This window comes from Haemorhous mexicanus, chromosome 7 (genome assembly GCF_027477595.1).
Source record: "Haemorhous mexicanus isolate bHaeMex1 chromosome 7, bHaeMex1.pri, whole genome shotgun sequence".
Lineage (NCBI taxonomy): Eukaryota > Metazoa > Chordata > Aves > Passeriformes > Fringillidae > Haemorhous > Haemorhous mexicanus.
This window is the reverse complement of record NC_082347.1, coordinates 15,777,634-15,803,304: the sequence shown is the minus strand read 5'-3', so window position 1 is coordinate 15,803,304 and position 25,671 is coordinate 15,777,634. Positions and strand designations below refer to the sequence as shown.

The following is a 25,671-nucleotide window of genomic DNA, read 5'->3' as shown; positions in this document are numbered from 1 at the left end:
AAGTTGCTTGGAATGACACTAATAAGAATTTATTTATTTGTTTTAAGACTGCTTTTATATAAACCTCTTTATAACATTCCTATGACATTAGCAAATCCCAGGCTACAAACACAGGTGTTTGAACAGAGATACTTGTTACCAGCCACTGAAATACCATAGTGTGATACTAACACTGCATTGCAGATAAGGGCTCTCTCTCAGCGGTGTTTTCAGCAGCAGAGACAGATGGGTGCCCTGTCAGAGTTACTGGGACAGCAGCACCTTCTACTGAGGCATCAGAGGATGAAGGGATATGGTAGCACTTTTTGGGATGGCCTGAGGAAAAAATGGCATCAAGCACCCTGAGGAAAATGGGCGCCTGTGGGAACGATGACTTACCCATGTTATACCCTAAAGCTCTAGAAACACCCAAAAAAGCATTGGAGGTGTCTTTGTTTACTTTTGAATGTCAAGCTTGCTGTGGGTTTTGCACATGACTTCAAGGAAAATACTATTTGCTATCCTGTCTTACTTGAGAATGTGTGAAATGTCAATACTCAATGTCATATTCTATGAGGACACTTTTTAGTTCAGTGGTGGGTGTAAAAAAGTTTCCAAAAGCATGGAATATGATTATAAGCTGGAAAACACAGGGACTAAGACCCTGGTTGTATGTGAAAATTGCAAAGATTGGCAACATGTGGTTGCTGCCTTATGCAGTCGTTCAGTCTTGGCTTGCAGCAGCCATTCATTACAGTGGCTCTTGGCACGTCCTTTGCAGGTCCAGCAGTAGTGACCAATTGCTCAGCAGTTTTGCAGAATTGCTTGAATGAGCAGACCAAACAGTTTCACTGGTGACCCAAGCCTGAGTTTGTGCCCCCATGAAGGGGCAGAGTCTGTGTGTTAACTCCCAGCACCACTTGCCATTACTTTTGCCAGCAGCCTGCTCTGTGAACAGCTGCTGGAGTACCAAAGGCCACAGGGAAGTGTCTCAGATTTGCCCTAGTCCTGTCACACTCCAAGTCACTGGAACATGTCCAAGTGCATGGTAAACTACAGGCAGTCTCTGCAGAACAGCCTGTACAGTTGACTTTAAGTGAAACGTGAATCATCTCAGTCCTAAATTATTTTAATCCAATCAGTCATCTGTGTTGAAGGGTGTAGAGAGACAGCAAAACCAAGAGAATGGCTGCCAAGTGGAGGATACAGGACACAAATAAATCTGCTAGGATGAGATGAAATATGAACTAATAATGATTTATTCCAAATGCCGCAGGGGTTACAGTGTGGAGCCACTTGTAGAGATATTCAGATGAGATGAATTTTGTAGGCTTTCCCCTGTATGGTTTTTATAGACATAGCAGAGGTGAAGGAAGGCAAAGCTGTTAGCTACACAGAGAGTACACACAAGGGTTTTGAAGTTCTCACAAACAATTTCTCCCTAATTAATATATGCTTTACAAGTCTCTTGTAAGTAGATGAGCATGAACAGCTGTAGTTCTTTTTATAGATACAAACTAATCTCTAATACATGTTGGAGTTGAAGGATACAGAGAACAACATGCTGTGGATTCGTAAAGCTCTTCTAGCCATGGAAGTATTCTTTTTATACCCTCTAAAAGTGGAAGGGAATGCAGAAGAGTGCAGAGTGCAGTCTTGAAGAGTACTGCTTGGAACAAAATCATGACTGGAGTAAGGGACTATTAGTGACATATATCATACACTCCTTGTTAACACATCAAACAACATGTGTGAGTTAGACCTATTTTCTTGACAGTTTCAGTCTTTTGTGACGCATATGAAACAGGCAGCATTTGCTAATGTTTCTTCCCATCTTCAGTAGTGTCAATGGCCTTCATGACAAAGAAAGAATTACATGTTTCATGCTTTTAAATATTTTTAAAAGCCTCAGCAATAAGTTGTAATAGAACCCCTTAGACTTGAGGAATAATTTTAAACAAGTTTCCTGTTTGAAGATGTTTTCTCTCTTCTTTCTCCTTACTGCTAGCTGTATATATTATCAGTTTGATATTGTCTTCTGCTGGGTGACAATATCCTGTTGTGGTAGGTGGAGGGAGAGCCTGTAACAGCTCCTTTCCATCTCTGATGACTACGATTTCATTTACATAAAAACACTGTAGATTTTGAACAGTGTGTTTCTTTTGGCAGTTTATTACCAGCCTGAATGCCTCACTTTTTTCATGATTAACATTTTGTCTGCTGTAGAAGTCATTATCACCTTCATTTTTAGTTTTAATAACCTTCCTTTATTAAACCTCAGATAGACCGAAATTTCCTGTAGTTTACTTCAAAACAATGCCCCAGACCTTCTGGAACGCACTGATTTCCCCCCTCAAAATAAGCTCATTACATTTTTATTGATTTTATGGCTTCTTCTGATGTGACATAGGGAAGAATTTATTTACTTAGGACAAAAAATAGCTTGCTGGGTTCCCTCCTTTATTGCAACCAAAGGAAAAACTGCTGGAGGGTCTATGGGGAAGAACGGTTTCAATAGTGCTTTGTGTCCTGGTCTTTTTGGCTCAGCCCCACTTTGGACCAAGTGCTATGAATTGCAAATGAATTTTATTCACTTCTTACGCACTAGGAGAGAGAACAGGAAAAAGCTGAAAGTCACTGTTGATAGAACCCTTTCCTTCAGGGGAAAGAAGTACAATCTCATGGACTTATTCACTGTAGAAGAAAACCCTCAGCTATACAAATGCTGCTGTTTAGAGAAGGGGAAAATGAAAATGCCAAAGTAGGGATGATGTGGATTTTATATATCTCTAGAACAACCATTTTTGGGGAACTAAACCTTGTCCTCTCAATATTTACTTTTGAAAAGCACATCAAAGAGCAAACAACTTTGAAGTTGCAGAAATCAGATGTGTTGACTTACCCATGAGACATTTCAGTACAAACATTGCTTTGTATTCTGCATTCTTCTCATGAAACCTGCTAAAGGAAAGTCAGAAGGAATTTCATAATAATCCCCTATGGCTCAGTGGAAGTTAGCTGAGAATGGGTTAAAATCATCTCTTAAGCCACTGTTGGAAAAGAAGCTAAGTATGGAAAGGACCATAGTCTTTTCCTCAAGTGTTACGCCTTTCTCTTTCCCTGTCTCAGAAATTAAAATAAAGATATGAGACTTCAAATTACTGCTAAAGTGCATTGCCTTTCATTGGATTGTAGAAGAAAATGGGGGAAAATGTGTCATTAATGAGAGAAGGGGGCACTGACTGTGTAATTAAGTTTACATTTGGTTGAGAAACTTCACAATAATGAAGAAACAGTCTTCAGGAAGTAATGTACATTTCCCCCCAAATTTCTCAGCTTTAGCTCTGTAATAGCTTTGAAGTTAATACATAAAGTGAACAAAGCCAGTTTTGAATATTATACTTCCCTTCCCTCTCAAGTTAATCCTAGAAGATTTCTAGGTAAGGTCTGTGCAGTGGTGGGAATGTATGTGAGCAGAGTAAAATCCAAATGAAAGAAATTTTTTCATAAGCTGCATAAAGAAGAAATATTAAAATTACATTGTGACTCAGATCAAGATCTGATCCACTGGAGAGAGTTCTGATGCTGAAAAGATCACTCTGCATGTTTTTATCCTTGCTTGTCTTATGCTGTGTCTTTGTAGGAGCATTTCAGACCAATCTAGGAAGGTATTCTGGATTCAGCCAGTCCACAGCTGTTCCAGAGCTGTTGGCTAAGGTGATATTCTGGCTTGTACTACTCACTTAATTGCTGGACTTCTTGTTCTGCTTGCTGGATTTAGGGTACAGGAAACCAGAGTTGCATCTAGAAGGCAGCTCTACTCCTTGGACACTGCTGCATGTTATTGTAATGCTGGGTATCTTGGATGAAGATGATCCCTGGTGACAGTCTCCTTTTCTTTGTCCAATACTGTTCAGGCTCTCACTTTTCTAAAGGATGCAAAGATTTACAAGAAATGGACAACACAAGCATCTACAAGGAGATCCCATTGAATCATCTATTAAAAATGACATATATTTATCACTTTGCTACTCCCCATGGCTGACTGAAAAGCAAACTTAAATTATGGAGGGAAAAGTAGATCTGAACATTTTTTAAATATTTCATTAATAACTTATGAAAAAAAACCCCACCTGTTAAACTAATGTATTAAAGCATTAAAGACTTTGCATTTGCTACTTAAGTGCTGGTCTACTTTGAAGAAAGACCAGGCTAATGACAGCACATTCAACTATGAACAGAAATACCATGAATATGCTCAGACAGCCCATGAATTCAATCAGGTAAAGAGTTTCTCCATAAAGAGGGACTACTTAGGGTCATTGGGCAAGAGGTAATGTAAAATATAGTGTTAACAGCATGGATAATTTGAAGGGGGAAGCAAACTACATAATGAGGTAAAAATTGAGGGAAACATTAACTAGCATTTTTTGACAATAAGCAGCATTAGCTGTCACTTGCACAGTACCAAAAAATCAGTTAGGATTAGACTCACAATAGCTCATATGGATCATTGCTAATAATAAAGAGACAATTTAAGGTGCTTGTATTACATTGGGGGTAGTGCTGCTTTGTTTTCATCTGTCAGCTCTTTGCTTTTATTTCCCTGTCTGCTGAGAATTAAGACAAGTTGACTCACTTGTGAGAGATGTCAGATATTTTTACCCATATGCTGTAGTTGTGTTAGATGAAGAAGAAACAGACACTAATACAACATACAACATCTTACTGAATAGGTGACATGGCATATTTCAAAAACTGACCTTGATTTCCTCCAAGCTGCATGTTTTAGATGTTTGCTGCAACCCAAAACAGAGAACATTAGTTAACAACATCACTTTGTACAGCAGTACTTGCCACAGGACTAAGGCTGTCTCAGAGGTATGAACCATCAAAATGGCTGTCTCAGCTTAGCATATAAATTAGTAATATAAAGATGGCACAAAGTTAATACTTCCATGCTCCACTAAGGAAATCACAGACCTCATTAGAGAACTTACTAAATTCAAGAAGATATTCAGGTTCATTGAAGAAGCTGATCTTCAGAAGAATCCTGTAATACCTATGTTCAACTTCTGCTTAGTTTCAGCAATGTTTTACCCTTTGTGGTCATGTTTTCTGCATTGTTCTGAGAATATTGTGTAATTTTTTGCATCTCAAAACCAACTTAATTTGTGCTCAGGGACTGGGAGTGTCATTAGTTTTTGTTGCCAAATATTAAAATAATAGTTCTTACAGTAGGTGTAGCCATGTACTCTGTGACATTCAATTCCACCATCAATATGTCATCAGCATCTACAGCTGTCTGAAAAATGAACACAGATAAAACAGATGTAAACGGCATAAAGGTATGTCACAATATCTGACATACGCAAAATGCATAGGGGAAAAAAGAGGACAGCAGAGGACTGACTGAAAAGCAGTGAGGTATTAAATATAGCCTTGTTTTTTACATTTTACCATATTTGTTCTTTTGGTAACAAATGGTGGGACAACCAAGAACAATCAAGTAATTTGGGCAGTGAAAGACAAATATTACTAAATAAACACTTAAAACCAAACACAGATGTTAAGTTCTCTAAAACAGCAGCAGAAATGCAATGAAGACAGCTGAATAAGGAGCCAGGGTGGGAATAAAAAGCTGATGACCTTTTACAGCCTGTAAGTCATTATTCATTGTGTTAACTCATAGGTTATCCGCATCTTCTTGGCAGGAACCTTCATGATTAATTATGGTACAATGTGCAGATTTGTTAACTTGTCAGTTGTTAGAGAATTTAGGTATTACACAGTCTATTACCTTCCCACAATTCCCAGAATCCTGGCTTGTCAGTTTGGCTCTTATATCACTAGTCTGAGTTGTATCTTCATCTGTTTTGTAGGAAATTTGTCTTCTGGCAAGTCTGGAGAACATACTGGGAGTATCAGTTTCTGTTTCAGTACAGCCCTAAAATTAATACAGCAAAAACATTCACTCTAGGTCCTTTAGATTTTCATCCAGTTTGCCCCAGTTTTACCTAGACAGAAATCATAAAAGAGACAGGCATTGTATAAAAGACATTTCACAAAAGTTCTGCCATATATAGTTTCATAAAATGTCTGCTTATAAGAAGTACAAATAAAACTATCAACTCTTTTGCATCTAAAATTCAGCTTACTTTTTTTTTTCCTCCACAGGATGCACTGCAAAATTTGAAAGAAAATAATGTTTCATTACAATCTATTGTTAAAACTTCTCTGATGCCTCTTGTAGCTCCAAGGAGAAAGTGTTTCCACAGTACTAGCCACTTAGGAAGCACAGGTGTTGGAGGAATTAGGGCCAAAGTTTCCACAGTGTCTAGGGTGGAAGCAGAAATAAATAGAAGCAAATGTCTCAGGACTGCAGAATCAGTGCCTTAGAAATATTTTGTTTCAGTTAGGAGTCCTGGGTTTATAAACTTTGTTCCAATTAATGGGAAAACAAAACCATGTTACTGAGGGAGTCTGTTGGTTTTTTTTAGCAATCAAGATTTGCAGTGTAAGAGATGCAATATAAAGATGTTCCTTTTCTGTTAGCCAGTTTTAAAACCATCTACCTGACTGGAGACCACCAGCCAGAAGTATTTCATTTTGATTGGACTGAGAAGTCAAAGGAACAGAGAGGGCAAAGAAATTGAAATGTCAGTGTTAAAAACAACTGTCAGAATTCAGCGCTTGGCTGGACTAGACAACTGTTATCCTGACTGTGAAAAAGAATTGCCAAGAAATTTTTTTCTTTTCAGTTATTTGGAAATTTAGTTTGAAATTACTGCAATGAACTAACTAATAAGCCTATTTAGTTAGTAATATAACTTTGAGTTACAGAAGGGGCCTGGATGCCAAATACTTGCCCTGTTTTCAGCTGCTGTTTAAAACATTTGTTTCCACTTAGATTGGCAGCAGCAAGCTGTTGAGGTCTTCCATGAGAAAGATTCTGTAATGGATTTACTGATTTGTCTAAATCTGATGATTAATATGTTTCCAAATACATCCCATTTTCAGAAAGCATTATCTATTTCATTACAACCTTGCTTTCAAGAGAGAACTATTTTCTGACTAGCAGTTTCCTTTTTCTTTGTCCAGACTGCAGATCTGTGGTGAGACAAGCACAACCTAAAAGTATGATCAGACTTTCAACTGAGCTCTATGCTACCTTTATTCTTACTTATAGGTAAGGCTTTATAAAGCCTTTCCTATCGGTAACACTTTACTTTCTCAAATTCCTGTTCCATCTTTCCACTCTTCCTGCATTGTCACCAACCATCAAGAAGAAAATTATCTACATTCTGCTTTTACACTTAGCCTTCTGTCTTTAATTTTGCTTTTTACCTCCACTTTCTCTGGAGCTTTTATAACAAGCACCGTAATGCATTTCATCTAAAGAATATACCACTTGGAAGGACTCTATATGAAGATGAATTGCTTTGCAATTAAAAATGGGTGTATGAGAAGTGTCTCCTTACTGATTCACTGTCAGAGAGAGAAGACAGTCTCCTTTTTCTTTTCTGCAGCCCACTTATCTCAGAAGACTGGCTGGTTACTGTCGCTCGTCTGGAGGAGTGGTAACTGCTGAAGGACCGTGAGTCTTTAGGAGAAACTCTCAGTAGGGGTCCAAGGCAAGGAACATATGTTGCAATGGCTCTTCTAGTGGATTAGAGGTAGAACCAGTCAGATTTTTTTTCTGTTAGCACAAAAATTCAATCATCATAAACAATGCATTATTTAGAGAGATGAACTAATGCTGCATGGACTGGAAAATTACTGGGTACAAAAAGAGTTTTCCAGATATCAGATATCTCATATACAATCACCCTGCAAGATCACTTATTCACAGTGTTCTGCAGAACTCAAATTTATTGCTTGGCAGGGATAAGGGCATTAAAATATAACTTTTGGAACTGAAGGGAGCTATTAAAACAATGTTTTATCTGCTTTCAGCTTAATCAGGCCAAAAATAAAATTCTGTCCCTTTAAACTGAACCTCGCAGAAGTACTACATAATGAATGATTTTAATCTTCCCCTAAGCAGCTATTCTAGCTCCTCTTACACATCTGTTTGCTGGCTATCTATAGAGTTGTACAGAATGTGCATTTATATTACTTTGTTACTTTGCTCATATGCAGCGTTAGGAAACTCTGGCCTAGCTTTCCTCTTCCTTCCCCATGAAGATGTTCCTGCCCACCTCTTCTCTATTCAGTTCCTCAGCAGGTCTTTGTAAGTGGCGAAACAACAGATAGGCTGATATCTGTGGCATTGCTGCCATCTGTCAAATCTCACTGCCTGCATCTGAACTTGGAGTGGCAATGACCCTTCATTTTACCTGTCAGAGGAAATACTACCTGAAATATGAAAGCCTTGAGAAACGCGAGGAGGATTCACAAAACAGGGAAGAGGTGGTTTGGTTCACTGGATTGCCTCTCTCACTGGCCTGGTTAATGTAACAAAGTGCTATTTACAACACTGCCCAATGTCTGCCTCTCATGAAGACTGTTAAAAATGCGTGGTGCTTTCCTTTGGGATGGAAAGGTTTTCATCTTTTATCATGCAATAGGTAAATACAGATCAGTATCCATAAACATCTCTACCATCTGTTCAGGAGTTTGTTCCAAGTACAAATTCTGACATTTCTATGGCATTGAAGAGTGTTCCTGGGGAGGGCAAGGCTGTCCTACAGAGTTAAAATGAGAGGTGAAGGAGAGTTCGGGTACTAGACCTAAAAGTGACAAATTTACTCTCAGATTTTCTTTGCTATATTAAACATAGCTTGTAAGAGCGAACTTACCTGTATTTGGGGTGAGTGATGGCATAAATGATGGGGTTATGGATGACAGAAGCTTTGGCAATCACAGCTGGTATGGAATTCATGAAAGGTGTTAGGACGTGGGAATACCTAGAGTGATGCAAACACATCATATATTTACTACTGAGTTCTGCATTGTCTATGCAGTTATACAGTGGCAAGACAGACTTTAAGGCTCTAATGAGAAGTTCTGTACCAAAGCAGTGAGAGAACAACTTCTACATCATTTGCCTGTAAAGATCAACATCAGTCTAATTGGATTTCTGAGAAATATGATTTTCTTGGGGCTTCTCTGGCAGTACTTCACTACTATGACTCAGGATTGTGGTAATTCACGTGTTGTTTAACCTAGGGACAATATCAGCCTTTAAGAAGGCCTTACCATCCTGGTGAGGAAATTTCTTATAATACTATGGGAATATATATGCTCTGTGATGAGGTGGAAATGGTTTGTCAATTGCAGTATAAGAACCATTTTGTCAGCTGCCTGTTGAGGTGCCATTTCACCTCTTAAGGCTTTTCCCTGATAAGGATATTCTCTATGTACAATATTTAACATGGTTTCTCCTGATCATACTTTAAAAATATTGGTTAGAGGTATAAATCTTCACATATTCTGGATAACATACAATGTGACCTTACTGGAATGGAGATTTTGACCCTGAGCTGAGACAATGCTTTGGTAAGGCTGATGGAGAGTTCAGCTAACAGAAACAAAGACTGGCAAAGCCTTCAGTCTAAACTAATAATTCCTGTGTTTAAACTAATAATTCCCAGAAAACGCAACCTGTAGACCAAAAATATTAGTGAGCACGACTGTGTGCTAGCTCACTACTCCCCATTCAAAATATTTCCTAAAGGAATTAAGGTTCTTCCTTCCTTTTTCATATGTTGTTGCTCCATCAGATGAGTTGTCTTGAGTCCAAGACTATAGCCACAGACTCCATGTCTACCTCCCATATGTAGCATGCAGCAAGATTTTATCTGAGTCCCTTGCAATAAAATTTCACAGAAGACATCTAGGCTTGGTCTATTAATCTGAAAAATCACAGTAGGATTACCTAAAAGACATTGCTCAGAAATGGAAAAAATCTGAATGAAGCTATGTCGCTCTCCAGATATCTTTATAAGGGAAATTCAAAAATGCTAATTTCTAACATACTGCAGAATTATAAAACTGTTAATTTGTTCAGATTTTTCAGAGTGTGAGACATGGAGCAGAAGTCAAGTTCAGCAGGTACTTGATCCTCCTAAGGCAGATGATGAATTGTACACAACAGTTCTACAAAGTGGTCAGCTTAAAGCATCTCCTAACTGATTTTCTTTTAGGTCTCTTAGAGTACTGCAAGGTAGCTATGCTTCATTTCTCTGTCTCCTTGCTGCTCCTCTGTGTCTAACTGATCACATGTCACTAAGTTCCCCTTTGACAGGAAATGGGACACTAGGACGCATGCAAAGGATTTGTGTTTCTCAGTGAGGAATGTGTTTATCTTCATGTAGAAAATGTTCATTGGAGCTGAGAATCACCTGCCTGCATACAAAGGGAGAGGATCCACTTCTCTCAGTATTTGTTTTTCTTCTTAAACCTAAGATTTTAGAAGTGCTATGTTTAGGAAACTGCCTTTCTCAGCAGTTGAGACGAAGCCCTGCAGCGGCCTCTTTCTTGGGTGTGAAACAAAAATCACCCTTGTCTCCCAAAATGCTCCACAGTAAGTAAATTTGAGCTGTGTGTCAATTTTAGGAAAACCTACTTTTTATCTCTGACTTGAAAAATAAAAAGAGAAGTGTTTTGTACTGTCATGGGAATCATCCAGTTGAGATTGTGTAGGTGACAAGTCTTCCTAAAAGAGATAGTCACAGACATTTTAAAGAGGCTAAACTGAAGCACAGGAAAATTCACATCTTAAGGTGGGAGAAATAATCCCACGGAGCCAAGGCATCTGGATTCGCAATCCATTACTTATGTCTGGATTGTATCAACTATCTGGGGTCAAGCTATGTGTTTTAATGCTGTCATGCTTCTGTTGAAATTACTGTATGAAATGCTGACAATTAAATAGATGAAGAACATACTTTCATGATTTATATTTATGATCTTTTATATCCAGCATCAAAAAGCTCCTAACACATGTATGTACTAATTTTGAACTTGCTTATACATGTAAGGAATTTTAGCAGTTTGATGTAACACAAAAAAAAAGAATATATTTTTGCATATTAAAGAAGTAGAGAAAAAAAGGAGAATCAACCCCTGGGAGGATCTTTATGCAGTGCTTTATTTAGCATTTTGGTGCTAAATAAAGTTCAGCTAGTTCAAATATCCTAGCATAGAGAATGCATTCAGAAATCTTCAACATGGCAGTTTATGTTGCTAGTAATAATATTCTTGTTTTCTTTCTCTCTCTCTCTTTTTCTTTTTTAAAATTTTTCTTAAAGTCAAACTAGAGAAAAAAAAATCAATCCGCATGTGCCCCATTTGTTAAATACCAGTCCTAAATAGATGAATGTTTTGGACATGGTTCAGAGGTCAAATGTGACAAGTATTTTAGACTTTCATCTGTCTTTTACAATTCCACATCTGCTTTCACTGAATATTGCTTTGCTGATACATTTATAATTACCCAGCAAAAGCTACCAGAGCAACAACAGAGTATGGTGACCAGGAAATGACAAAAAACAAGATGACGATCAGAGCAATTTTGGCCATCTTCCACTCATTTTTCATCCTCTGATACTGTTTCTGGAACCGTCTGTTTTCACGTTTGCATCCAAATGTCTGGATAGACCTAGGGAAAATAAACATACAACAGCAAAATACAAAGGTAGGGAGGTGAGCTTATAGCTTCATTAAGTGGGACAACAATTATTATTCTGCTACTTTAGGCTAAAACTCATGCATTTTATTGCACATTATTGCAAGTATGTAGGCCATGCTTTCCAGTTCGATGTACTTTTGTTGCACTAATCAATGGCAAAATCCACAGGTGCTTCAATGAAAAAAAAATAGCAGAAAAGTACCAAAAGATTTTCCACGTAAAGCAGGTATTCAATCCAACTGAATAATGCTGAGTTAAAGACACTTAGACGAGTCTTTGCTTCCCTGGGTCTGTTTTGCTATCTTGCTGTCACTTTGTACTTCTGAGCTAAGTGACCAGATCCACTGGGATCTACGAGACTGGTATCCACAGATGGCACATGGAGTGGCAGGCTGCCCTTTACATTTAAAGCAATAGCTTTTTGTTTCAGAGTCCTGCTATTAAATCTTTAATCTCCTTTTTTATTTAAATTTATAGCTCAATTCCATCTATTTTTCTGTGAAATGGTTATTGATGCACTGTCATTAGGTGTTTCTGAGGTCCCTTTTGTTTTTATTCTGTTTGGTTAATTTCTGTACCCTTTTCTATGTCATTAGATAATACACTGATAAGCTCAGGCCTAAATTCAGGAATAGCCCTTCTAAGATTCATGTCTTACCATGTTGACTATTGACAGAATTCTTGTTTGATTTTCTGTTTCAGTTATGCTTACAAAATAAATGTGAGAAACTAGTCCCAAATTTCTTCTGTTCTTTTGCTCCTTGTTTTAAGAAAACAAACGGTCACTTAAGCACAAGGACAAAAATTTAGGACTGCTGGCTACTTACTTGTTGGCCTTCTTGATAGCCTCAAAGATAGAGACATAGCTGTATATGATAGCAATCAAAGGAATGAAAAAGACAAAGCAGAAAAGCAGCATTGTGTAGGCACGGACTGATGGTGTGAAAGTCATGTAGTCCCAGGAACAGGAAGTCAGCAAACCCTCAGGAACATATGCACCTAGAAAGGAAGACAGGGAAGGTATAAACCATGAAGTAAATGTTATTCTGAGTGCAGAAGTTAGAGAAGATACTCAGAATAACATGGGATTTAGTCCTATTCTCTGAAAAGGAAAAAAGGGTTTACAAGGATAAAAAATTCTTCATGTAAAGAACTTTTATATTTTCTTTTATTTTGTTTCCCTATAGTATTTATGCTTAGCAGTCTCAGGCTTCAGAAAACTGAGTAATTTTGCTTCAGTCTTGAACATTGTTTAAAACTCATCATAGTCAAATGGAATCTCTTCAAATACTTATTTGGGTCTGGGACCAGACCTGTATTGTTTTTAAATATCTCCATTTCCTGTCAAATTGCTTTCTTCCTAAGGAGTCAAACCAATTGCTCTAGGTACCACTTTTCTAAGCATGTGCAGATAAGAAAAATTTACTGGGCAAAAGAGAAAGATTTATTGTGTAGACCGAATCATTTTGTCATGAAGTAAAGCTGAGTAGAAGAAGAAGAAAAAAAAAATTCATACATACCTAATGTTCTACCTGAAAACAAAATAGATTATCTGTAAAGGAACTGTTTCAAACTGTTAAGTAAATAAATTGGCAATAGCAATGTTTTTTTACTTTGGAATTTTAATTTTAACTGTTTGCGTTGATATTTTCTGTTCCGCTCTTAAAAATATTGCACCAGATGTTCTCAAATGCATCTAATTACAGTGTGAGAGTTCATACTGTGGGCACTATTACAATCTAATTACAAGATAATAACACCCTTCAAGCAATTATTCCACCTTCTTCAACTGAAGATCTATAATCTAAGGCTGTATTGTCATTTTGTTATTCTAACAGCTCCTCACTCAACCAAAGACTGCTTCTGCCAGTATTGCAGCTTGCCTGCTTAAGCATGCTTCATGCTTAGGGGGACCAGAATAGCAACAATATGACAAAAACAAAACCCTGGTGAAATTCTACTCAGTACCTGAGTTGGTTGTTGCATCCTTTACTAGTCAAACATGTCTATGTTCTCATCTCAGTAGGCAAACACATTCTCTTCTGGAATTAGGGAACATAATGGTGGGCTGGGGTTTTGAATAATGAGTTCTTTCTAACTTAGTGATTGCAATTGATGATCCTCAGGAAATAAACAGTGGTAGTGAGGCAGATTCCAATGAGGAAGAATAACAGAAACTCACTTTGTCACAAATTGCAGTGATCAAGGTGCTGTATGAATGTTGCAATTTCCATGTGTAAAATCCACATTTACAAAGGCATTTTAGCTACTACTAAATGCCATGCTTATTGGAAGCCAGTGACAACACCAATGAGTGAATGGAGAATGTGGGCAACACCAAGAGCAGTCTGTCCATCCAAAACACAGGCAAGACTTACTGAAGATCTCCTGGCACAAATGCTCAGACTCTTCTATGTGAATGAAAAGAATTAGATTGCCACTGCTGTCTTAAGACAGCACTTTTGGGGAGGAAAATTAATCAGAAATAACACAAATACATTTATTTAACTCATATATTGTTAAATTTGATTCAATGGAAGCAGACATGGGATAATGAACAGGCGTATTCTTCATAAATTTTGGCCATGAATTTATCTATTGTTCTTTATGCAGCCAGTAATGTGCTTAAGGAAAAGTGCCGCCATCAATTCAACCCTCTTCTGTACCTTTAACTGGTCTTTAATCCAAGACTATGAGGGCAAAAAAGTTTTATTCCAGTTCACTTACTCCATCCAAAGAAGGGTGGGAGACTCCAAGCCAAAGAGTACAGCCAGACTCCTACCAGGATTATTAGGGCCTTCTTCTTTGACGTCACTCCAACAGAAGCCAGAGGTTTAGTGATGACAAAATATCTGTCCAAGGCAATCACCATCAAAGTGATCATAGATGTAATGCCAAAAAGAGCTCCGCAGAAGGCATACAGCTCACAGCCTTGCAATGAAGATGACAGAAGTAGCAGTGAAATTAATCTACCTGTGCTAATTATTTCTAGGAGAGTTCAAGTCTGTGTTTCTAATGAACTAATGTCTTCTGTAATTTGTAAAGCAGTGAAAGTTGAGTTTTCCTGCAGTTATAATGCTACCTCAAAGCTGCTGTCTGTCTTGCTAATTACATTATCCATGGAGATAAACTTCAAAGATTTTGTTTGCTTCAATTGCTGAAGACAGTGATACTTAACATATTTTCACTCACTGATTTCTGGTGTTTCTAGTGGGATCATTTCAGCAGTCCATTAATATCTCATTTAACTCCAGTTTTACTGCAGGTCCCATAGAAGCAGCTGTTTTGCTTAACAATGGGATATAGTTACTTTGGTACTGTTCATATCTCAAGGGCAGCAAAACTGAAGTAAATATGAATACATTAATGAGTAATTTAGCTGAAGTAAATATTCAGACTATGAATACATGAATGAGTGATTTTAATTGTTCAAACAACCTAATGATTAAAAGCAGTGGTTTGGATTAGTTTTAACCTGTATGTAAATAAGCACTTAATGGAAGTAAAATAAAAATATGCTTTTGGTCATCAGAGATCAAAATAGCAATTTTACTTCTGTGAGTTTCCTTTCTGTCAGTACCGGTTCAAGAGGCAAAGACTAGTCATCATCTTACAACAGTTATATTGGAAGAATCAAAGTACCTTCTTTCTACATTTTCTTACTACACAGGAAGTGTAAAACTTCTCTTGTAAAAAATCAGAATTTCTAGGCTTTCTTGCCTCACTATGCCAGGTGCAAGTCCCAGAGCAGGTTATTTGGAAGGGCTTTTAAGCCAGTGTGCCGAGGGAGAGTGCTTCTTTGTCAGAGGACTCTGACAGATACCTAAGTCATGAGGTGACTGAGGGAGAACACTGGAAAGAAGATTAGTGCTGTGCCTCATGTTGCCAGTGAAGCCTTTGCATCTGTCTCATTAATGTAATTTTCCTCTCCTGATAGCAGTGTATTTATTGCACACTGACACAATATTCAAAGAAATTTTTGTGTCAACACTGAAACAATGTTGAGAAATATTGCAAGAGTACCTGAGGGTAGATAGATGAACTGCCACTATGGTAAGAACAAACATAGTGAAATCTTAGAAAGAATATATACAAACCTTTCTCACCAAAAATCCAGTGTTTGTAGAGGCTGCTGGTGAAAAAAACTGGAGACTGTGTAATGGACATCAGGAAGTCACTAATAGCTAGATTGATGATGAGTGTGTTGGCGGGAGTCTGAAGGCTCCTACTCCTACAGAGATCAGAAGAAATGTTGCTAAACACTGCTGCACTGTTAATTATGCTGTTACTCCTTCCTGTGAGCTCACAAATCCCAAGAAACACTCTATGGTAAGCTAAAGCAGAGTGCTTCTTGTTTCCCTCATGAGGGAAAACAAGCAAGGCCCAGTTTTACACCCTTATACTCCTGTGCATTTTACAGGATTGCTTTGATAACCATCTCAGTGATGGGGATAAATCACACTGTTCTTTAAATATTCTAACCAGTGCCCTGCATGCCCACAATTAGCAGGAAGTTAGTGTTCGTGTACCCTATGGATGTCTGGATCTGGGCTGTGTTAAGCAAGAGAAGGGACATGCATTTTCCACTGCTGATAAGATCAACAGTGGCTTCCTAACACGGATTAAGCAAACTCACTATGAACCACATCAAGCCCTTTGCTTTACATCAGTTCTTCTCTGTGACACTCATTTCACTGGCCCAGACTCTGTCTTTAAAGGAGCAATAAGCAGCCTTCAGTGTATTCTGCCTGCTTTTGTTATTCATAATATTAAAGTACCATGTTTTAAAGGGTACACATAAAAACTAAGCCAAGAGCTCTTTACTTTGGGGCTCAGTGTAACTACTTAGCTTATTTTTCAATTTCAGTCTTAGACATAATAGAAAAATAGATGAATAAACCATGGTTTTTTGCACTGGTCCAGAATCAATCACTAGGACCACCATCCCCTTTCTGTCAATTTAGGAGCAAGGAGGTATTATTAGTAGGTGCTTATGGGTTGTCTGTATTTGTTTGTGGTCTGCAAAGTCACTGAACACATTTCTGTTTCAGGCAGCTGGTCTCTTATCGTTTGTCATTACCTGAGGCTGCTTTGTAAGCACCTAAACTGTTTTCTGAATTTCTGATGTACTTGTTACTTAGCTATCAGTATCCCTTTCTGTCTTCATATCACTTTCAAATGAAGACAAGCTGTGTCCTGAAGTGGAAGTGCCATAGCTGGATTTCCTGTATGGGACCATCCAAAAAGCTAAGCTGGTTTATGTACTTCATCCTCACATATCTGATCTGCATGCCAACACCTTTTCTCAAGGCCACTGCCATTCTCACTTAAGTATGCCATTCTACTCTGAATGAATATGCTGAAACCTACTGCCCATAAATACAGGCTTGAGACCAAGACAACGTCCATCTACACTCCACTGATCTAAGTTAACACAGCCAAATGAGCCTATAATTTGTTGCTGTTTTTTTGGTTTATTACATTTGTGCCTAAAGACCAATCACATAGTAGAAGTTCACTGGTTTGAACATCATGTCAATGCTCTGCTCCAGTGTGACAAATCAGACACAGAATGAGGAGTGAACAGGAATGGTGAGCATATGACATTGTTGTCAGAGATCCAATTTCTCTCAGATAGAAAAGCTGGAATGTGGCTTTAGTTAAAAAGAAACAAGCCAAGTGTTGGGAAATGTGAAAAAAGTGGGACATGGCCACTAATGAACAGAGGGGAAGAAAGAAACTGACTAATAAGAAACAGGAGGAAGAAAACATCTAAAATAGAGCAGATTTGTGTGGGACAGAGGTGCAAACCAGCCCATCAGTTCAATACAGACACAGCCAGTAGAAAAAAATTCATTGTAACATTTCTGCTTTGGTTGCATTTCTATAGCTTGGAATATCTGGGTGGTTCTTTAAAATCTTGCTAACAGTTTTGCTATGGCTGTGGTTAATGGAAAGAAGTCAGAGGGAAATGGCAGGTTGCCACTCCTCTCCTACAGCATTGTCTCTTGGTGCATTTTTCTCAGCCAGAGAAGAAGTCTGACAGTATTCCTGGACTGTGTTTGCAGCACACAGGATACAGCTCAAGTTGATACATTTGAATATTTTAAAAAGACATTCAAAAGAAAGGTACCTGCAGAAAGCATAGAAGACCAGGAAATTACCCAGAGTTCCTGTAATCCCCACCATAAGAATGACAACTCCAATTGTATAATGGGCATGATCTGGGACATCCACTGTGGGAAAGGCACGAGGAATATCTTGCACTGTCATCTTCTGTGGAGCAAATAAGAGGTCATAGGTATATTGCCAAACTTTTCTGAACAAGCTGGCATGTGTGTCTCTAGAAGGGAAAATGGTCAAGAATGCAAAAAGACAACAAGCAAAAAAAGTCAGAATAAATTCAAATTCCATTTACTGTTGATCATCTTTGGGGCATAAAAATGCCATCATCAGTGCAAAGGGCAAAGGATGTATACTTACTGTCAATTTAGAATTTTGGTGAAGAAAAGCAACCTATTCTCTTCCAAAAGAAAAATAAGGATATAGAGGAGAAAAAGAGACAGGAGGGGACCAGTCTCTTTTTGCATCTGATATCAGGTAACACAGTATTTAACAAGAAGTAAGCTTCCTATAGATTTAATTTCAGGAAAGTTTCTGTACCTGTGAAGTACGATTTCAGTTGTCCTCTGGCATCAAGGGCTAGATGATTTCTCCTCTAAGTAGAAATGTTCTATGGATAAACAGGCATTTACTCCTTTAGCAGTATGGCCACTTCATTTTTCCCACTGAATGAGAGCGCATGTTGAGCTGCCCTCAAGAACTGATTACCAAAAGCCTGGCAGCTTGAACAAGAGTCTTTTGGAAACTAAATTAAGGATCAGAAAAACTAAACCACGAATCCTTTCTACCTTATGCCTGCTTTCCACACCAGTTTTGGTCTGCCTGAACCAACGTATTTTGCTCTCTGGGAAGTATTCCATAAACCACTTGATTGAAGCATTTGTGTCTTAATCAGTTAATAACTCACAGCAGAATTCAGCAGCCAAGTCTGAAGATTGCAGCATTGGAAATGGGTATATTTTTGGACAATAGAGGTGGACATTACTTCTGAATACATCTGTGAGGTTGGGCTGAGGTTATTGCAGGCAGTGTGGATTTAAAACCAACGTGTCAGTAGCAAGAGGTGAGCCCCAGGAGTGCCTGGAATTCTGGATGAGATTGCTTTGTGTTCTCAAGTTCTGCCCACAGCAATCCTCAACCACCAGAGCGCACTCCCTGGGTCTCTGCATTAGTGGCAATGAAATGCTGGACAAATACTCTGATCTTAGAGAAAGAAAATGTAGTTCTGGCTGTTACTGTAATTGGAGCAAAATGTTAAGTTTGATACACTGAATGACAGTATCATAGCATTTATGGTTCAGGTTCCTGCAGCAAAGTGGAAGTTGGCATAACATCATTAACATCAGTGGGCATTTTGCCCAGCTAGAAATTGCTGTGCTCAACATGCTGCCAGTAAACTAACTAACAAAAATAATCCCATACTAATAGCAAGTGGATAGGGAGAGTGAGATAAAACTCTTTCAAGTAAATAAGATCAGGTGTTCTTTGGTTTGGGTTGGTTTTATTTCTCCTTAGTCTTGTGGATAGAACATTTTTAAACAGCTGTTCTGCAGAGAGTTATTATGATTATTAGTGGAATAGAGATTTCTGATGTTTTTTCCCTATAGCTATCCATTTAATCAGAACTAGATTAATGTAATAGAAATGAAGCAACTGAAGGAGCTTGTTTTGGCTACGAAGAATAGATTGAAGAAGCTTTAATGTGAATTAAATTTGTGCAGCACTAAGAACAAGGAAAAATTTGAAAGATAAATATAAATACACAGAGAAATCACGAGAGGCAAAATTAGTTAAGGGAAAATAGAAGACTAAAATCACTTATTCATTAATGAAACAAGTTCAGAATCAATACAAGTGTCAAGTCTGAGAAAAAATAAAAGAATAATATTTATACTGGAGCGGTGCTAGGGCATAACTTATGAAACTACATATATAATCAGGAAAAGGTGTGTGTCAAAAGGAATAAATTCACATTTTAGTGTGGTCTTCATGTAGGCCTTGGATTTTTACCAGAGGATACAACTCGGCTGTTCTCTAAGACATAAAAATCAATTATTTAAAAAAAAAGTAGTTTCACTATTTTCACTAGAAGTACAATTATTTTTTTTTATGTCAAAGAAAGGTACCAGTTGATCAAGAAGGCATTAGATCAGGCCTAAGCACTTCAAATCCATCACTAAGTTGCATACATACACACAGCTTCCATAGTAGAAGACAAAAATACGTGCCTGTATCAAGTTCAGCCCTGTGTCTTCTGCAGGAATCAAAAGAAAGAACAGGGAGAAAAAGATAGTGCTTGAGAAAATCAGGTCAGCAGGATAATCAAGAAATCAGATAATTCCCAAAGCTTTTCTCTATTTAGTTTCTCCAGTGCATTAGCCCTGTTTATTCTGTCTTCTGTTATCATCACACAGTAAAGTACTTGGTTGGCAGGGGAGAATAAAAATCCCCCTGTTGCAATCTATATTGTAGCACTTGTTCAGAGTATTCTCAAAGGACAACTATTTCAATTGCAATGATAATACACTTGCATGTTTTCTGTTCAGCCTTCTTTCTATAAACACCTCGTAACGAAGATATTTGGACCGGCACTATTTAACATTTCGTTGGCAGTATGGACAGTGGGATTGAGGGCACTCTCAGCAGCTTTGCTGATGACACCCAGCTGTGTGGCGCAGTCAGCATGCTGGAGGGAAGAGATTCCATGCTGAAGAGGGACCTCGACAGGGTTAAAAGGTCAGACCATGCAGAACTCATGACATTCAACAAGGCCATGTGGAAGGTCCTCCGTGTGGGTCAGGACAATCCCAAGCACAAATACAGGCTGGGTGAAAAAGGGATTGGGAGCAGCCCTGGGGAGAGGGTCTTGGATCATAGAATGGTTTAGGTCAGAAGGGACCTTAAAAATCCTCTAGTTCCAACACCTCTGCCATGGGCAGGGACACCTTCCACAATCCCAGGTTACTCAGAGCCCCATCCAGCCTCACCTTGAACATTCCCAGGGATGGGGCATCCACAGCTTCTGTAGACAATGTGTTCCAGAACCTCACATCCTCACAGTAAGGAATTTCTTCCTAATATCTAATCTAAACCTACCCTCTTCCGATTTGCACACATTACCTCTTGTTCTACCACTATGTCCTTGTACAATTCCCCCATCGAATTGTCTTGTAGTCTCTTCAGGTACTGAAAGGGTGTTCTAAGGTTTCCTCAAAGCTATCTCTTCCCCAGGCTCAACAAACCCAACTCTCTCAACCTTTAGTCAAGATTAAAAGCATGTTTTATAACTTTGTTTGGGTTTGTATGAAAACAGGCCTTTTGCTAGACCTGTGTAAGAATTCATGTTTTTAATCTCTGGAAGGCATATCATTTATTATTTATTTACACTGTAGTTTTGCAGAATCAATTTAAGAAGTGCCACACTGGTTTAGACAAGCATCCCTGACAAAACACCAGCCTTCCTTTAGCCAGGGCTGGGCATTTTATAGATATACCAAATGTGCATAATAAACAGTGATGTGGGAATTTAATTTTAAGAAGAGCCTTAATAATTGCTTGTACCCTAAAACAGTGTTATTATCCATTGGAAAGAAAAATCTTAGTCCTCCATAAATTTTAATCCTCCATATATAGTTGTAATCCTTTGCTAAATCCTACTCTGTCATTTGCCTCAATAGATGCAGAGTCAAGTTATGGAGTTGCTCTATGTCAGTATGTTTCTTTCTGGCAGGTTTAAGTGTGTCCTTGTGGCAGCACTAGAGGGAAGCAGCTAGGTTTAATGAAGTTTGCCTTCTTAAAATGCTCACTGTTTTCCCTAAAGGAATATTTGTCTACCACCTCCAACAAAACAGCTAAAACAGAATTGTGTTTTCAGTTTTCTTGCAGCAAACTTGCCTGTGACTCAAAAAGTTGAAATGCATTCTAGGAGTCTGGAGAAAAGCAAATGTTTTATAGATAAATATATCTAAATCCTTGCTGCAGCATAAGATGGAGCCTCATTATTCTATATTTATGACCTGCTGCCACAGCTGCTTGCAAGGGAGGCAGAATTCTTCTTTGAGGGACAATCGGAGGAACCAACTTGCTTCTTTAGGAAGAGGCAGACTAAGGCTTGGTGCAAGCAAAGGAGTAGAAATTAATCAGCCATGGGGCAGATTCATTAAGGCACATAGGGCAGAACTTGTATTTCACTATAAAGTTTGTCAAGACCTTCCATGACGCTAATCTGAGGACAGTTGAAAGGATGAAGGAACTCCTTTGCAATACAAACCAAAACCACAATTCCTAAGTGGTTTGTCCAGGTCACAAGGAAGATTAGATCAGATATTAAACCCAGGAATATTTGATGCCTGTATCTGTTTTGTCTTGGGAATCCATTTATCATACACTTTCCTAAAGAGAATGTTTTCTAAATAATTACTTCCTAATTGATTAAATAAAAAAACCCAAATGAACCAAACCAGTTAACCTCTGAATAACTTCTAGTTGAAGATATACCATTTTTGAAAGTCCAACACACATCCCCACAGCATGAGAAAAGTATTTCTGTATAAGTGATAAAAGGACAACATCCCAAGAATAGAATTCAACTATTACTGAGAAAAAACATCTGTTCATTTTCAGAGTGAGAAAATAAAATCATATCACTTAAGTACCATTCGCTTGGAGATGTTTATTTCTTAGGTCCTACTAAAGCTAACAGTGATGATGGTAGGAGCAAGGCCATGCAAGCAAATACTCATAGTAAATAATATCTGATCTAGGTCACTCCTCACAGTCTCACCATGGCAAGAGTATAAGATCAGGTTTAGTTATAGCTGCAGGGAAAGAAGAAATCCTCATGAGGTCATTTGGGCATTTGAACATATTTCAGTGCTGATTCTGATTGATTTGTATGACATCAATTCTAAAGCCAGGAGCAGAAAAAAACTATGTCAAAGACATTTTTTCAGCTACTTCTGCCTGAATATGGCAGAAGGATTGTATCTAATTTGGTGTAAAACAAGACAACAAAAGGGGGGGAGGGAAATAGGAGTGCTATGTGGTGTCTTTTATGAATTCATGTAACTTCAAACTGTAGGCACTGGATTTGCAGGAAGAATGTTACAATAGGAGAAAACCTAGTTCCAAACACTGCAAGTTTTGGCAGTCTAACATGAACTTTGGCAATGTAACAAGTTTCTTTGTTCCTAATTTTCCTACTATCAGGTAAGGAAGCCACTTATTTACACAGTGTGACTTATACAACCAATGATAGTGTTAGGCCTTTTACATTACAACAAATTACATAATTTAGCAAAACTATCTGACCAGAAACACTGTAATTTCCTGGGTTTCCTCGTGTGGTGTTTGTACTGGCTACCTACAAGAGGCCTCAAACAACTGATAGCACTTCTTTTCCTTTCCAGGTCCTTTCTCTGATTTCTGAGCTGGCCTCTGTGGGCACTTGCCCTGTGATGACAGGCAGCACAGAGAGGAGAGTAATCCCCCTCAATTATGGTTTCAGCAGGGTGACGCTAACTGCTAAGCCCTCTTTCCAGTAGACAGCAGGGCTTTCCATAGATGATGCTTGCCCTGTTGAGCAATTTGGATAGCAGATTTTGCATCCTGTCTTCCGGATTTAATCTCAGCCACAAGCAGCACACACTGCTTTCACTCCTGAAACTTCTTAAGCCTGTCTTTGTGTCAAGCTAAAATGCAAAATTTTGGTGATACAGACACTTGACCTAGGGAGAGGAAAGGGACAGCTAATGAGATTGTTCAACAGACCATGGAATTTTTAATTTTCCAGCGTAAATCACTGTGTCCCCAGAATCCTTTTCCATTTTGCCATGCACTCTCCAGTCCCTTTTCTCCCTCCCTGCTATGTTCCGCTATCGTTTTTCACATGTTATCCATCTCATTTAGTTTTTCAAGTGCCTTGGCTCAGGACACTTCCTTGTTTATTTTTCTGCAACATACTGCAGATATCCAGGTTTTATTAAAAAATAGATTTTAAAAACTTGAAAAATTAGGTTGGTTTGTGTTTTCATTTTAAACTTTTAAACAGACTTCAGTAAAAACAGGACATGAACAGAACCTGTAGTCCTACTAATATTCTAAGAGACACAGCCAGGAAGAGGACTTCTGAACTCCTTTGGTTCAGGCGTGTGGGGAGGGACAGAGAAAATTTTTAGCAAACCCAAAAAATTCCATACTGAAGTGTCATCACAACAGATTCTCACTTTCACACTTGCAAGGAAAATGTCTCTCTTTAGTGTATAAAAACTCAGAAAGAGCTTTGATAGGACTTACCTGAGAAAACCTTCCAAAAAACTTTCTTGGGTAACTGTACATAACTCTTTTAATATTTACATAAGCACTCCACTGCACTTACAGATTATTACAGAAATGATGGGGATTTCCGCCCTGAATAACAACACAAGGGAGCATTGTGTTTGAACTGCTAAACAGCAGTTTAACATACAAGAACATCTTGTTTTGATAGTTTGCAACATATTTGATGCATTTTGCCATTAGACATTCCTGCCTGTCTTCTGCCCATGCAACTCTGCTGAAAAACACTGCTTGTACAGCCCTTTCTGCATTAAATAAATAGTTAAAGAAATAAAAATAAGATTTAAAAGGTTTTGTTATGTCATTATTGCATTACAGCATAAAACGTGTACATGCTCCTTAACTGTCCATTTACAGTCCTATAAATGCCAGCCTTGCCAGAGATCTACATGCCACAGTTTAAGTGACAGAAAACACTTACTGTTGGGGCTCTAGGAAGCATATCCATCCATGTGTAGGCATTGGCTTCCGAGTCATTCCATGCATTGAGGGACTCCACAGTTCCCGTGCTCTTGGTGTCCTCAGAGGGAAAAAAGATCCCCTTCTGAATGGGCTGATTATTCAGGGGAACAAAATCTAAGCAAAAACCAAGAAAGAGCTGTCCTCTGAATTTAAGTCAGCCACTTTACCTTTGTGTGTGTGAAGCAGGTTATTGGATTCTTTGGAATGGTGTGAGATCCAGTGCAGAGTTTCTCACTCGACGTTCAGATTGCTTCAGTCCATTATCAGCTCAGCAAAGGGCAGCAGCAGCGGCTTTCATTTAAATACTGGAGAGGGCAGAGTCTGCACATGCCCAGTTTGCAGCTTGTTCCATCTGATTCCAGCTTCTCTTTAATGACAGTATAAAACTGCTGCTCACTTGAAAGTGCTGGTACCTGTTTTTTGCCTTTGACCAATTTATGTCTGAATTGTAATGCTATTCCCACACTATCTTTGTATGAAGACAAAGAAGTTAAAAGGTGGAGTTCAATCTGTCTTAAATATACAGTTCTTTTTCACCATTTTGGTGAGTTAGTTTTGTAGTCTGTTTTTAAAGAAGATGCATGTGAACAGTTCTGCTGAAATTGTCAGAACCCAAATAGATTCTGATATTTAACAATGTGCTTGTATGCACTTCTGTCTTGTAGAATTAAGGTCATGGTTGTTTGTTGGTCTACTTCTAAAAATAAACAAAACATAGGGATAAACCCTGACATCATCCTTTTCTGGTCTGTAGTTAAAAAACAAAACAAAACACCCCACACAATACCTTAGGTAGAAAACAGAAAATATCCATCTGTTTCAACAAGAGTTGCTTGTTTTCTTTTCAATTGTGTTTAGGTACACATGAACGGATTCTCATTCACACAAATCTGGCTTTACTTTCCACTGTGCAAAGACATGAATTGCTGTATTCCCAGTTGAAGGCCCATTACTGTTGTAATGTGAACTTTAATTGCAACAGAGAATTAGGCACAGTGTGTGAAAAAGCTCTTCTAGCAAATACTACAGCCTAAGTATCACAGAGTTTAGGCCTTCTACCCACTGTCCAAATGACCCTGATGCAAGCTATTAGCTTCACTGCAGTTGGTATTAAAAATAGATGGTGTGAACTGTTA

At 38.3% G+C, this 25,671-nt stretch overlaps 1 protein-coding gene across 4 annotated transcripts; it reads right to left on the bottom strand.

The window, feature by feature from the left end:
• Positions 1–986: 986 nt before the first annotated feature.
• OPN4 (opsin 4) lies at positions 987–24,842 on the bottom strand. Of its 4 annotated transcripts, none has more exons than XM_059851195.1 (13): positions 24,495–24,812; positions 17,748–17,890; positions 15,712–15,845; positions 14,342–14,545; positions 12,442–12,613; positions 11,420–11,584; positions 8,781–8,888; positions 7,461–7,641; positions 5,780–5,926; positions 5,216–5,284; positions 4,743–4,778; positions 3,723–3,908; positions 987–2,937 (listed from the first exon to the last, which is right to left on the bottom strand). In XM_059851195.1, the coding sequence occupies exons 1-12, from the start codon at positions 24,519–24,521 to the stop codon at positions 3,723–3,725; spliced, it is 1,572 nt and encodes a 523-aa protein (XP_059707178.1). In that variant the 5' UTR covers positions 24,522–24,812; the 3' UTR covers positions 987–2,937. The 4 variants fall into 4 exon arrangements, with proteins under 4 accessions (XP_059707178.1, XP_059707176.1, XP_059707177.1 ...); XM_059851193.1 differs by having other exon boundaries at positions 987–3,908; positions 24,495–24,626; positions 24,703–24,812; XM_059851194.1 differs by having other exon boundaries at positions 987–3,908; positions 24,495–24,593; positions 24,703–24,812.
• Positions 24,843–25,671: the final 829 nt, after the last annotated feature.